This window comes from Schistocerca serialis, chromosome 8 (genome assembly GCF_023864345.2).
Source record: "Schistocerca serialis cubense isolate TAMUIC-IGC-003099 chromosome 8, iqSchSeri2.2, whole genome shotgun sequence".
Taxonomy (NCBI): domain Eukaryota; kingdom Metazoa; phylum Arthropoda; class Insecta; order Orthoptera; family Acrididae; genus Schistocerca; species Schistocerca serialis.
This window is the reverse complement of record NC_064645.1, coordinates 332,226,442-332,242,570: the sequence shown is the minus strand read 5'-3', so window position 1 is coordinate 332,242,570 and position 16,129 is coordinate 332,226,442. Positions and strand designations below refer to the sequence as shown.

The 16,129-nt window shown below is 39.3% G+C and overlaps 1 protein-coding gene across 1 annotated transcript in view; it reads left to right on the top strand.

The window, feature by feature from the left end:
* The window catches only part of LOC126416065 (leucine-rich PPR motif-containing protein, mitochondrial), a 190,843-nt gene that overhangs the window by 121,286 nt on the left and 53,428 nt on the right, over positions 1-16,129 (top strand). Inside the window, exons 13-15 of the mRNA XM_050083541.1 lie at positions 9,606-9,819; positions 9,968-10,199; positions 14,614-14,773. Of these exons, the coding sequence (XP_049939498.1) occupies positions 9,606-9,819; positions 9,968-10,199; positions 14,614-14,773 (606 nt within the window). The remainder of the gene's footprint in view (positions 1-9,605; positions 9,820-9,967; positions 10,200-14,613; positions 14,774-16,129) is intronic.

The window sequence follows — 16,129 nt, the reverse complement described above, 5'->3', positions numbered from 1 at the left end:
TAAGAAGAAATAAATTGTGACAGTTGCTGGCAGTTTGTACGCTATATACTCATATATTTCTCGAAAGAAGAGTCACACAATACATGTAAAATGAAATGATCATGTGGCATTTGATGGCCAAGAGGCCCCTTCCGGGGAACTTTGGCTGCGAGGTCGCAAGTCTTAGTACAGGTGACACCACATTGGGACATTACGGCTCAGCTAAGCAGGTGCACACACAATACCTCTAAAATAATAGACATAACGCAGTGAGTACTAACTGACAATAACGAACATAGCAGAACCGACATTTTATTGGCTGTCACCTATAGTGTTGGTTTATACAATTCTTCACCGCCTGATACACTTCTTTCAAGAGGCCTGCTTTTTTATGAGGTTTTTCTGAAATTTTAAATCTGTCATGCGACTCCAAGGAAATTCATACATTTGTCGCCAAATGTCTTTTGTTTTATTGAAATAAAATAACATCAGTGGTCTTAATGAAACACATATACCATTTGGTGGCTTGCTTTCTCCGTCTAAAACAGTTCATTACAAAAGATGTTGACATTACTTTTTAAGATTTTTGCTCAGAAGTTGAGAATACAGAAGTCCTTTATATTCTTTTTGTCAACTGATGTCTTTACTCACCCCTGAGATCTCTATATTTGTCAGGGAAAAATGTTAAAACTTGTCTGGAAATCAGGGAATTTCACTTGGGGAAACTTGTGTCAACCCTGGATTGGTATTGGTAATGCAGTTCATGAATTCGTGCCAAGAGCGCCGACTTAACACCATTGGACTACTTCTTATGGAGAGCTGTGAAGCAGAAGGCGTACTCCACTCCCCCAATGATGCCAGAACTTGTGAGGGAAAGGGTTGTGGCATCAGACATTGAATTATGTTGAGACTAGTATCCGACAGTGTGTGCGAATGTGCATTAGGCAAAATGGGCAGTTGATCGAGTATCTGAGATCTTAAATTTCCAGTGCGAACCATGTTAATCAGCCCTTTCCAGTACTAATGATGGGCGAAGTCCACTGGGCAACATCCACGTGGTGCACATTGGGTTCCGCTAATGCCCACAGTATTTGCTTTCAGGTTAATCCTACTGAAGAATTTCAAGCCCATTTCAAGTGCAGAAAAATTGCACCAGTGGACAGAATTCAGAAACCATACAAGATTTTCATTGTTCTAGAGATGCTTGTAACATGTGAAAGTTACAATGACATGCCCCCTGGCGACAAACCATTGGTTTTTCGAAAAACTGTTCCCTACAAACAATGCATCTCCATCCCCGCCCCCCATAGAATACGAATATAGAATAAAAAATAGGGGGTTACCATTTGCAAAAATGAACTTGACCTTGAAAACAGGGTTCAAAGTCATTTCAAGATAAAAACTCCATGACACCCTTTAAACCTTACACCTGTTACCAGAGGCTCTTTTCTTCTCTCTCTCTCTTCCCCCCCCCCCTCCATCTCTGAATTGTGTCACTTCAGAGATATTGTCCGGTATAGATTAAAATGGAACACCCTTTATAAAGGGAAAACATTGTTACCAAAAGCTCAAAATGTATGTTTCAGACTTACTTCAAGTTTTTACACATTGCTGTAATAAACATTTAGATACATATAGACAACATACTTTATACATATGCAATTAGCAACCTTATTGGTTTATGATTAAAATACTACTACAGTATCTGAATTTGCAGTAACAATAAACAAGGCTCCAGATCAGAGAAGTGGGGGCAGGGGAAGAGGGGATGGATAGAGGGGTGAATGGAAATGAAGATAGAAAATGGGGGAAAGAAGGAATGGGTAGACAGAGAGGGCTGGAGAAGATGAAGAGGGGGTGGGGGGGGGGTTAGGAGGATATGGGTGGAGAAAAGGGGGAAGAGGCGGTGGACTGTAACGGGGGGGGGGGGGGGGGGGAGAAGATGGACAGAGGGTGGGCAGATAGAGGTAAACAAAGAAAGGGAGAGGGGGAGAGTCAGGTGAGAGAAGGAGATTAGGGAGTATATCCAGTTCCCATACATATTAGAAGCACGTACTTTCTCTATTCTTTTATCCTTTCTTTGTCAGTTTAAGCAGACCAGGCCACAGAAAGCATGACCAGGTACAGATAGTTGGTAATAAAATAATAAACTGTAGCTCCCCTGAGCTTTGCAATAAATTTAGATACTTGTGTAATGAATCTGTTTGCAGTGATATTTTTCTACAAATAAGTTGCTATCGACCTGTATTACCAATACCATTGATATAACATTGGAAATAATCAATTATTGATAATATAATGTAAGTCGATAGATAAAAAATCTACTCACCAAGTGGCAGCATGGGAACACACACACACACAGAATGATTTCACTTGTACAAGCTTTCGGAGCCAGTGACTCCTTTTTCTGGCAGAAGAGTTGTGAAGGGGAAGGAAGAGGGGTGAAGGAAAAGGACGGGAGAGGTTTAGGGAAAGGGGTATAGTTCAGAAAAGTCACCCAGAATCCCAGGTCAGGGGAGACCCTTCAACTCTTTTGCCAGGAGGAGGAGCCACTAGCTCCGAAAGCTTGTAAAAGTTAAATCCTTCTGTGTGTGCGTTTCACTGCCACTGCTTGGTGAGTAGATTTTTTATCTATCCATATACATTACAAAATCATTGACAGTTTGACTTAAAATTCTGGGCCCAAAGACAGTGGTTCACAAGTAAAACTTTCCATTAGTGTTTCATCTCGGACCACTGGAGATGCTCTCAATGATGAAGCAGCAACAGAGACAAAATGTTAGGAGAAAGTTTCACATATTAACCATGACGTATCAGCCAGGAAAGTGAAGTTCATATCTCTTGTGAAATTCTACATTATATGATCACTCTACAAGGACCATCAATTAATATAGCTGCATTCTTGACGGACAGCATGTTACAATTAATAAATTGGTAATGTTTTATAACATAACTATGGCTTTTGATTTGTGAACCGTGATATCCTCTCACAAACGTTAAAGTAAGGTGAAATACGATAAGTTCATGGTTTTCAGCTTATGGCTTTCTAAATTAGAAGCTGAGATGGTTAATTTGAAAGGGCATGGCCGATTTCTTTCCTCAATCTGAGCTTATGCTACATCTCTTTAGTATCCCCACCAGTGGACATGGTGAGCTGGCCCAAGGTAGTACAGTAGAATAGTGCAGAAACTGGCCATGGAAGGCACGTGTGATGCACATATGGGCAGACCCTCTGACAGAAGTATTTACCTGCAGACAGCAGTAAGCTGAGTGGGCCAATGCTTATGTTGAGTTCAGCCACTGCAGGGCCTCCCTTTTGCTTCGTCCTGAGTGTTCTTGTGAGGTCTCGGTCATCTGGTGCCCACACCAGCCAAGTACTGAGTTTATTTCCGTGTCCGTCTGTATACGGTTTCAGATATGCTTCCCATAGGTTGACTTGCATGATGAGTTTTCTTTCCTCTCACAGGGTTTTGTTCCTCAGTTATTTTTGAGCCATCATCGGTCTGTGAAGTATCTGCATTGACAGTGTAATTTAGTGTTGTTGTCGTGCTTGTGTAGATACTAAGGTCTCTAATGGTCTTGTTCTTCGTGGAACCATAAACCCTAGTCTTCCTTCTAAATTGTAAGAAATCAAATATTCCGAACCATATACTTTAAAGATACCCCACTTGCAGTGTCACAGGATGCAAAGTTTGCCCTCTTTGAAGGTGTCACAAGAATGGAGTATATAGATAAAAATAGTAATAGTTCCCATTCTGAAGGGCAGCTAATGGAATATTTGAAAATGCAAACATGTTTCAAGGCAAATATATTATTAAATTTTGACAGCCTCAATACTTATAGTTCAACATTTTTTAAGTAACTTCAGAACACATAACTGTAAGTTTTTGCTACAGTAAAATAGGTACCATCAGAACATATTACTTTAAGTTTTTACTACACTCGAATAAAAGTAGTTAAAATGTTCAATTTTCAGGACTACATGTAGATCAGAACCTGAACTGGAAGAAACTGGACTGAAGGTGCAATAAAGCACCACAATTTAGAAATGTTTGTTATATGCACAATTCCAGCTACAGGAAATTTAAAAAATGAAGAAATTATTTGATTTGCAGGCATCCATCATTAATGAGTTTACTTTTTTTGATGATACTAAATCACAGAGAACCGTTTTAGGGTAGATAAAAGTGTAGTGAGAATTGTATGTGTTGTTAAATGTGGTGTAAAGTTTATTTCAGTTATTCCTCACATAATGTGGTTAATGACTATACCAGTTTCAACTTGCTAGTAATTGTCACTAGTCCAATAAAAATAAGAAACAGTAGACATATTATGACATTACATTAATAAATTAAATAAAAACACACATAGATCATATAATTCAATTCGATAGATAAAATATCTACTCATCAAGTGGTAGTAGAAGAACACACACAAAAGGTATTACAGTTTGCAAGCTTTCAGAGCCAGTGACTCCTTCTTCTTGCAGAAGGATTAAAGGGTAAGGAAGAGGGGTGAAGGAAAAGGACTGGTGAGGTTTAGGAAAAGGAGTAGAGTTCTGAAAAGTCGCCTGGAACCACAGGTCAGGGAAGACTTACCAGATGGGATGAGAAGGAAAGACTCACCAGTCCTTTTCCTTCACCCTTCTTCTTCCCCTTCAACCCCTCTGCCAAATGAAGGAGCCACTGTCTCTGAAAATTTGCAAACTGTAATACCTTCTATATATATGTGTTCTCCTAGAACTGATTTCCTTCTCATCCTGTGCAGTAAGTCTCCCCTGACCCTAAGTGATCGGTGACTTCTCCAAACTATACCCCGTTTTATAAACCTCATCAGTCCTTCTCCTTCCCCCTCGTCCTTCTGTAATGCCTTTTATATGTGTGTTGTCCTGCCACCACTTGGTGAGTAGATTTTTTTATCTATCCAACTATGATATATTTTCAAAAATTAACTAAAGTAAATGTTGTTGTTGTGGTCTTCAGTCCATAGACTGATTTGATGCAGCTTTCCATGCTAATCTATTCCACGCAAGCTTCTTCATCTCCAAGTACCGACTGCAGCCTACATCCTTCTGAATCTGCTTAGTGTATTCATCTCTTGGTCTCCCTCTACGATTTTTGTCATCCACTCTGCCCTCCAATATTAACTTGGTGATCTTTTGATGCCTCAAAACATGTTCTACCAAATGATCCCTTCTTCTAGTCAAGTTGTGCCACAAATCCCTCTTCTCCCCAATTCTATTCAGTACCTCCTCATTAGTTACGAGATCTACCCATCTAATCTTCAGCATTCTTCTGTAGCACCACATTTCAAAAGCTTCTATTCTCTCCTTTCTAAACTATTTATCGTCCATGTTTCACTTCCATACATGGCTACTAAAGTAAGTATAACAAAAATGATAACCATGGCTCTGTCAAAGTATGAGGCTGCTGCTGGAGGATAACTGGAACTAACTGTTACTAACACTTTCTTCATGGGCAAGAGTTACTGGCCTAAGTAAAGCTGTGAGGATGGTTTGTGAGTCATGCTTGGGTAGCTTAGTCGGTAGAGCATGTGGCTGTGAGAGGCAGAGGTCTCGAGTTCGAGTCTCAGTCCAGCACATAGTTTTAATCTGCCACAATGTTTCATATCAGCACAGACTCCACTGCAGAGTGAAAATTTCATTCTGGTACTACATTTTGATTTGTGTGCATAAATTGGAATTAAGTAAACATAAAATAGCGTATAAAAGTGCAGACTTTCATGGCCACAATGTGAGTAAATTGGCAGTAGCTAAACTTGAACTGGACCAAGGAACCATCAAATTTGTTTCTCTGATAACAGAGTTTTATCAAGATCAAATCATTACTATGTTAGAATGTACACTAGGCTGTAGAAATTAAAAAGGCACAGAAATAACTTTCACAGTAAAGAGCCAGGTTTGAAATTAGACAAGTTGTGGGCTGTAGTACAAAATAAAGCTCCGTAACACATGTTGGCACGACTCCATGATCTTAGGCAGCGATCTGATGATGTCACAACCGACCGTTGCTTGTATATGCATAAACAATTTGGCTTCCATTGGAAGATGAAATGTTAAGCAGAGAAATATGTCTTGGACCATGACCTAATACTCATAAAACAAATATCACCAAAATACAAAAAAATGTTCTACAAAATGTAAAGCTATCAAGAATTGTTTGATAATGCATAAAAAGTGTTTAAAAACATGCATGACAGCCATAGCCATTTTGTAAAACAAAGTATTATTTTACCACCTGCCCATGTGGTTGAGTTTTTGATAGCCCCCTTGTTAGCAGAAGATTTGTGTCTTATGAAAGTGGGACAGAGCACATATTTGACACTGCCATCAATCTTTATTATGCCTTACAGCTCTTTCATTCACACACTGGTCTTTGAAAGCACAGTCCCTAGAAGATAGCTGCCAAGATGGATTCTGACCAAGGCAAACCGGGCGCTGTATAATCAGATGGCTGCATATCAGTGTACAGACAGTGTCTAGGAATGAGCAGATCACATCAACAGCATGTTTCATGAGACTTGTTTTACTTCTGTGCCCAAGACTTCAGGGAAACTGTTTCCTGGTGGGATGAAGCATGCTACTCTATAAGCAGGGTCAAACTTGGGATCTTGCATGGGTTCAAGTGCAGACTATAATGAGAATCTCACACCTTTTCAGTTCACTAGAGCAATATTCCTTTGTGTTATGAAAGAGAACAAATGAAGATCATGGCATGTGTTCTTGAGTTCTGTAAACCATTCCATTAAGTTGTCAGTAATGTGAGAGATTATCAGGAGAGCTTGAGTAGGAAGTAGTATTCTGGTGGACACCAGGACATGTCGAAACCCAGGGAAATGGGGAAGCCATGAAAACTTGCCAGAGGCACACTGCATAAAATATGCTGTCTGCCTGCAGACTATTTGCTCATTGTTGACTCAGGAGATCAAAAGCCATTGGGAGTCAGACTGGGCAGAAGTATCTGAAAATAAGGTGTCAGTAAAACCAACAGCCTAGCGATGGCAATCTTCCTTCTAGTTGTGACACGGTGTGAAGTGGCACCAACCCATCTCTATGTAGGTCATTGTCCTCTGACTCATGACTTCTTACTCTGGCTAAGAGGACTCACCAGTTTATGGATTACGTATTTCAAATATGACAGTATTATGAAAATGAAAATTGCTACTCACCATATAGCGGAGATGCTGAGTCGCAAATAGGCACAACAAAAAGACTGCCACAAATATAGATTTCAATCAGCAAGGCCTTCATCAAAATTAGACGACAAAAACACACTTACACACACACTCATACAAACGCAACTCACACACACGACTGCAGTCTCAGGCAACTGAGACCACACTGTGAGCAGCAGCTTAAGTGCATGATGGGAGTGGCGACTGTGTGGGAGTAAGGAGGAGACTGGGGTGGGGAGGGGGAGGGAGAATAGGGTAGGTATGGCGGACAGTGACGTGCTGTTGGGGAGCACACAGAGACGAGGTGGAAAGAGAGTATGGCAGCTGTGTGTAGCTGGGAGGTTATATGGAGACCTTGAACCTTGCCTCACCATAATTCCCCAAATCCCTCAACATGCAAACTTGCCCTACATTCCCAGAAAGAACCACAGTTCACCGTCTAAAAGCTGATCCCGACCTAATAATCCTACCTGCAGATAAAGGCTCCACCACTGTTATTCTGAAACACAAGGAATATCTGGCAGAAGGACTCGCCAGCTGTCAGACACATCCACCTACAAACCTTGCCACAGTGACCCCATCCCAGAAATCCAGCAGGATCTCCAGTCACTCCTCAAATCCTTAGGCCCATCCCAGAACCTCTCTATAGAGTCCATCTCTCTGCTCACCCCTACCACTCCCCACACCCCCACCTTCTATGTGCGTCCAAAGCCTGTAAACCCAACCACCCAGGATGCTCTATTGTGGCTGGTTAATGTGCCCCCACTGAGGGAATCTCTGCTCTCATAGATGCAACACCTTCAACCTATTACACGGAACCTAACCCCCTATATAAAAGATACCAACCATTTCCTCCACTGACTCACCATAGTGCCTGTCCCCTTACCTCACTGTGCCCTACTCGTCACTATTGATGCCACCCCCCTTTACACTAACATCCCTTATGCTCATGGCCTTACTGCTATTGAACACTACCTTTACCAATGCCTGACAGATTCCAAACCAACAACCTCCTTCCTAGTCGCCATGACCAACTATATCCTCACCCACTATTACTTCTTCTTTGAAGGCATTACCTACAAACAAATCCGGGGTACAGCTATGGACACGTGCATGACACCATCCTACGCCAACCTATTCATGGACCATCTAGAGGAATCCTTCCTAAAAACCTAGAATCCTAAACCCCTCACCTGGTTCAGATTCATTGATGGCATCTTTGCTATCTGCATTGAAGGTGAGGACACACAATCCACATAATTCCTCCAGAACCTCAGTAACTTCTCCCCCATTTACTTCACCTGGTCCTACTCAACCCAACAAGCCACCTTCCTAGATGTTGACCTCAACCTCAGAGATGGCTACATCAGTACCTCCATCCATATCAAACCTACTTAGCACCAGCAATACCTTCACTTCGACAGCTGCCATCCATTCTATACCAAGAAGTCCCTTCCATACAGTCTAGCCTCCTGTGGTCATCGTATCTGCAGTGACAAGCAGTCCCTCTCAAAATATAACAAGAGTCTCACTGAAGCCTTCACTGACCGTAATTATCCTCCCAGCCTTGTATAAAAACAAATCTTCCATGCCTTATCTTTCCTGTCTCTCACTACCTTTCTGCTCTCTTATTTGGCTCTTATCCACTGATACAGATGCCCTAAGCTATCTTAAAGAATTACCAAGTGAAAGAAAACCACCAGAAAAGACATTTGTATATAATGCAACAGCATGGAGAATGCTTAATACCCTTGTCTCATAACAGTTCAGTATGGGTGCTAAAGACCTCAGTGTCATGCATTGAAATAAATCCATAATTTTCACCACCATCCTTTTTCCATTTTGTCCTGTTTGTATTAGTGCTCTGTTAGGTATCAGGTCATTGTTGATTTTGCATTAAGCACTAATCAAAAGAAAATAAATAGTGTTCATAGTGAATGTACCTCTGCTTGCAGTACGCTGATTGTGATGGGTTGCCATCTTAGCATCCTTTAGAATCATAAAGAACTCTGCATTACACTACTGTGTTTACATTTAAAAAAACCTATGCCGTCATTTATTCAGTCATTACTCTTCAACCTTGATACGCAAAGATAATTGACCGGTTAATACATACCTGGTTCTTCCAGTGTTTTGCAAATGAAGTATTACCCTGTGTAATATATGAATAACCATGGAAGGAATAGTTAGATATCATTTCAGTAGATGCTATGTCAGCTTTAGCTGTGTGGTTTTTCTCTTGCATCTGTGAATAATTCTCATAAATTTTCTGTGTCTCATACAATTAACAAATGTTTAACTGTCATTTATCACATTGAATATTATAGAAAACTTCCCCTTAGTTTTGATATATGTTATAGAGATATGTGTAATAATTATTATTTTTAAGTCTTATTTCTGCTCTCTTATTTGATTCTTGGCCTCTGCTACAGATGCCCTAAGATATCTTAAAGAATTACCACGTGAAAGTAAAGCACCGGAGAAGACATTTGTGTATAATGCAACAGCATGGAGAATGCTTAATACTCTTGCCGAAGAAGGTCGTACGGATGATGTGAAACTACTGCTAGAAACTTTGGCAGAAAACAAATTCATTGAACTTAACAATATCATGCTGGGACCTCTTGTAAAGTCCTGCATAGTAAGGTACAGTGACCAAATTCAAATTACTTAGAATAAAATTTCTAATAGTTTCTGTTGTATTATTTATGTTGGTGAATTTGTAATGTTAAAAGGATACATCTATGATGCTAAAACATATTAATTATACTTTTTAATTACAATTTTTATTTAGAGAAGACGTTCCACAAGCAATGCAGGCTTTTGAATGGTGTGTTGAACACCATTCATGTACTCCATGGAAAAATGAGCTGGCTCGCCGTCTTATACAATCTGAGAATCCGGATATGCTTCAGCACTTGACTGATCTAAGCACTAAAGTTCACGGTGAAATTAATAGTTTGTATGACCTGGTGTTTGCATTTGTGGAGTGTGGTCGTGTCCGTGCTGCACGAAAAATACTTGAGGTTAGTATCTCTTTGTGTACTGAAATTGAAAGAATGCATTTATATTCTAATGATAGGCTTGTAAATTTTCACTTTTTGTAACTATTTCTTGAAAAAGATGATGATTTTAATAAATTAAAAAAAATCTCCCTTGAACATTGGCTTTTTACAGAAGAATGTTTCTCTTTAAGGCATTTCACAGTTGCATAATAGTGATTATGTGGTCCAGACACATTACTGTGACCACCTGTCAAAAGACTGAATAATAACCTTTTGCCGCAGTCATGCCATTGAAGTGGTCCAACAGATTCTTGATTATGTTTAAGTCCAGGGAGTACGGTGAACTTAACGCTAGTGCACTTTGAACCACACTTGTAACTGCGAGCTGTGTCATGCTGTGTCATTGCATTGTCCTGCTGGTAGATGCCATTGTGCCAAAATAAAACAAACTGCATGTAGGGGTAGGCATGGTCGCCAGGGATGGATACAGACTTGTATCAATCTATTGTGTCTTTCAGAAGGACAAGATCATCGAAAGAATGCTTCAGAAACATTCCCTAGACAATAATGCCCCCTCCTCTGGCCTCGACCCTTCTGTTGTAGTGTGCTTACTTTCAGAAGTTTCATGCTTTACACGCCATTGGCCACTGATGGAGCATAAAATGTGATTTATCTGAAAAGGCCACCTGTCACCAGTCCAGTTGCAGTACTGGTGTGCAAATTTTTGCCTGCTTCGCCAATGAATAGCAGTCAGCATGGGTGCTTGAACCAGGCGCCTGGTGTTGTGGGCTATATGTAGCAATGTGCAGTGAATGGTCATTGAGGAGACACTGTTGGTAGCCCCTTGGTTCACCTGGACAGTGAGTTGCTCAACAGTTGCACATCTATTTGTCCTTATACATGTCTGCAGCCGTCATTCACCCCAGTCATCTGCGACCTGTGGTGCAGCACTGTTGCCTTGGTGCCGGTTTTGGATGGTACCATTTTGCCACGCATGGCCTGTTTTAACCACAGCAGCACATGAACAGTTTATAATCGTAGCCATTTTGGAAATGCTTCCAGCCTTGGCTCAAAAATCAGTGATGTCGATGTTTTTGGTGTCAGATAAATTGCTCCATTTCCACATTATGATGACTGCACTGTTTTCTGTGTCCTCTGACTGAGAACTTAGTAGCTTCTGGATGAATCCTTTCTCCAAGCTGTGGACTACAACAAGATTTGTCCGAGCAACAATTTTAAACTGTCATGTGTGTGCACAAAACAAAAGCTGCATTTGAACAGTGCTTTCTGCAATTTCTAAGCAGCTGTTCAAGTTGTGGTCTCTGGTGGTTTTCAACTTAAAGCAGCAGCCAGACTATGGCATTGGAAATTCTGCCAATCTCACAAAACAGCAGAGGCATTCATGTGCAAAGCTGAGTGTATACAGTGAGACAGCTCTCCTATCCAATGAAAACAAATCAGACTTTTGTATTTGGAAACTGTCAACAGAATTTAAATATGTTTATGTAGTTACATTAGACAGAAGTAAAATTATTTGTTATTTTGACTTATTTTAATTCCCTTATTTTATTTTATTTGCACATTATTAGCCAAAAAAACTATTAGTCATCTTTCAGAATGTTGAAGTTATTTTTCTCAGTGTGCTAAAAAATTGCTTTTATAAAGCTGATTTTTTTTCCATCCTTGGGCTCATTGATCAACCAAAATGGAGTATTACTTCCTGCTGAGGCTGTCAGTTTATGCTACGATATTCCACAGTTCTTGTTGAACTTTCTCAGTATGAATGTTAGTACATGTTTACTGAGTGGTTTAAATTGGTCAGTTGTGTTGAATAAATCATTTTGTTTACAAGACACATTTGTACTCACGTGGACTACCTTCTCTAGGCCTCACGTTATTTCTAAAGTTAGGGACATATACATCTTAAATTAGAAATTTCAATCTTTGGTATATTATTGATTGACAACCTATAGGTTTTATCATCATAATACAATTTTCATATATTATATGTGAGATATATTTTGTGAGCACCTTTTATACCATTATCCCCTTACCTGTCACTTGTTTTCATCATTAGACACTAATAAAAGAATGAAAAAACTTTAAATCACATTCTAAGAGTGTTATTTCTGTGATGTTATTGCTCTACAACCTTGGTTTCCTGTAGGAGTACTGATGTAAGGCAGCAGATTGATTTCAACTTGATACTCTGCAGAACTACTACTCTGATATTTAATATCTAAACTAATGTTTCTGATGTATACCTAGTGTTGATAACGAGATTGTTTTAGACTCTTGGATCTAGATTATACTAGAATGGCAAACCCACATTATTCAGTTGCAACAAAGAACAAAGTATATTACAGGCTTCTCCTTACTCTCTTCATTTAGCTGAGACAATGATCTCATTTAGAAAAGAGCCATGAGAGCAATGAACACTCCAAAGCCAACATATTCCAATCTTCACATCTTGGCATGTCTACATACTGAGAACATCTAAGTCTTGTGGAAGTAACAACAGTACAGTGAATGCCCAACGTAAAGTAAAATGCATAAAATAAATCTCCATGTTCATGCAGCAGAAATCTTTGTATTTATAAAAATAGTCATTTTCAACAAGGAATTCAAGTGTAAAACTTGCCAACAAAAACAAAATACATGGTCTTTTCCTTTTTAGTTATAATTCTAAAGGCTAATTGCTTTTTTTCCAAATGAATCTTTATTTTTTACATGTTATATCAAAGAAATGACATTAGCAAATGCAACAATAACTGGGATAAGTAATCATTCATGCAAATTCCTCATGAATGAATGTTTGTTTGCTTGGTTGTTGTTGTTGTTGTTGTTAGTGGTGGTGGTGGTGGTGATGGTGGTGGAGGAGGATTTTATGTTCTTAATGTACACCATCTCTAACTATGTCACCATTTCTATTTGCTACTTGTGTGTGTGTGTGTGTGTGTGTGTGTGTGTGTGTGTGTTTGTCTCATGCCAAGTCATTAGTAATCTTTCATGACATCCATCATATCCATCCATTGTGTGCATGAAGATATGCATACCTTTTTGGAAAATAATTGGGAGAAGCAAAAGATAAGTAACAGTGCAGGGAAAATGCATTTTTCGACACTGTTTTGGTGTGAAGTCACTGTGTTCTTATTTGATGTGCTTTCTGTTGGTTTTCATGACTATGCTATATGTACAAGCATAGTATCTGTGCCTTCCTACTTTACAGTACTGAATTATGCCACCTTTATACAAAGATAGATTAACTGTAGCACATTTGTACACCAATGTCATATTTCCTGTCTTCTTCTATGTCCTGCGGTGCCAAAAACACAACGAATTCAGTATATCTTTTATATGTCAGTGCATCTAAGCGTGGCATTTTCTTAGCATGCAAGTTATAATACGTTAACTACCAAATACAGCACTTCAGCTTCAGAATGATGGAATCCAACATGGCATTAAAAGAAATTATGCATTGACATCTAGCTCTACAGATGACCAAACAATGAAATAACAGGATATTTGTTCAAGCAGTGCAAAAATCACTTGCAGTTGGAAGTCCTTCATCGTCTGCACATGTGCAATAGTCAGGTTGTAAATGACATCAGACATCCTCCGATTGCTGCTTGAAAAAAATTGTACACACACATCTTATTCCACTCTCATTACAGGGTTATCTTACCATATCAGACACAGGGCCACCTGTGAAAGCAGTCGTGTCATATCAGCTCAGCCATAATTTCTGGACAGCATTGTGCATGAACCAGCTGTTCGCCTTAAAAAATGGTTACCCCCAGATTATGGCCAAAATCAGAGTTGACCACCCATTTGCAGAACACATTGTTAAGCACATGTTACTCAGTTTCAACAGCTGCTTCACAACCTGCCATGTGGATCCATTCCCCCAACATTAGGTTCTCTGAATTACATAGGTGAGAGTTGTCATTGAACGTGCGCCATAAGCCCCCCAGTCTCAATCTCAGCTGGCCCTGTCTCACAGGCACTCCTGTCTGTGCTCCAGGGCCCTAACTTCAGCCATCTTGCACTGACAACCTGTTCCCCACAGTTTCCTCTTGCTATATTATGTCTCTACTCCCAGTCCACACCTTCACGTCGTCATGCATTACATATGGCTCCCCCTGCCTACTGCAAGAATAAGTTCTCCAGTGCTAGTGCCACATTCTTATCCCATGCACCTACTGCCTCTTGCTCTCAGCTGTCAGCCCTTCTCCTCCAACCCTCTCTCCAAATTCACACCTCCTTTCTCTCTTCCCCCACCCCCACTCCACCTGACTCAACTTCTCACCCCCTGTCAAGCTGCAAGGCTGGCACAATACAACAGAAGACTTTACATGTAGAATATGTATAGAGGTAATGAAACACTGACAGAATGGTAGACATTGTAATTCATTTTTAAACTAATTTTTTGCAGACCCCAGGCCTACGCTATCGAACTGAGAGACTGTCCAATGCATGTGAGCGCTACAGACAAGATGGTCAAGTTAGTACACTTGAAGGATTGATAGAAGCTACTAGAGACCTTTCATACATTGATCGGTCAGCAATCTTTTATCAATTATTACTTTCATATTGTAAGTATATTATGATGACTGGTAACTTATTTGAATGACAATGATCAGTATTTTTACACTCAGATTAGTCAACTTTCACCAATTCTGAGCTTAACTTACCCACAAATGAGAAATACAACATTTGATTTTTAAGATTTTGTACCTTATAATTAGGCCTTTCGTCCAGAGAGTGATGAATAAGGAATGGACAAAGAAAGGGTAATGTTGAAAGTGCTGCAAGGGATGGGGAAGAACCACTTTTCTTTATTTATTAACATTTTCTTTGCATAGAACCATCAACATGATGGCTTTTGCAAACATGAGAAATAATAGCACAACACTAATTACACCTACAAAATATATTATATACTGTAAGTGTTGCACCTTATATCTATTTTGTACATTTTTTACATTACAGCTGATATGCTACAGTCTCATGTTACAATCAGTGTTTTCAAATTCATTGAATGAATATCAACACTTTCCTGCAGAAAATACTTTAATTTGTTGTTAAAAGCATTTCCCCATGTATGCTCTTAGAGAATTTGGTAGTTTGTGAAACCACATCAAGCCATTTATGTGTGGGCTTCTGTCTGCCAGTTTTAATGTTCTTTTTTGGAAATACTTAAATCTTTTCCTGGTATTGTCATCATGTACATTTATGAACTTCATAACTTCTGCTGATGTAATTAATTTAACTATGTACTGATAATACATTACTAGGTATTTGTGCTGCACAAAAACTTCATATCATGAATCTCTGTGGCTGATCCCATGTGTAAATCTTATTGCTCTTCTCTGTAACAGTAGTATTCTTCTTAAGTATTCATCATCTACATCACCTCATTGTTCACTCCCAAAGAGAGTTTGGTTTGAAAATTTTGAACTCATATGTAAGTAATTTTTGGATCAGAGATAATAATTAAACTGTATAAAGGAATCCTAGGTTGTGAAACGAGGCTCTAAAATATTAGAAAGAATGGAAAGAGGGAGTGTGAAACTAAATTATAAGGTATGATATGGACTGTGTGTTTTAAATAGAACAGGTGGACAGAAGACTACTTCAAAATGATGGCAAAATTTGTAACAAGCACTTCTGCAGATCACTTGCCAACAGGTTACTGCTTGTTGGTGGTATATCATTTATATATCATTGGCAAAACTCTCATGTCATTTGATAGATTACATGTGTTCTAGCATTGGTCGTCCACTAGTAAATGTGTGTTTCATTAATGCAGTCATTTGACTTCTGTTTTGCACATGATCATTATTTTACCCATTTCCACATTTGTCTTTTCCTTCTGTCTTCTTTTCATATATCACTTTACTTTGCGTTGTGTGATTTATTTTGAGCAAAGCTATGTTTTGATTGTTTTG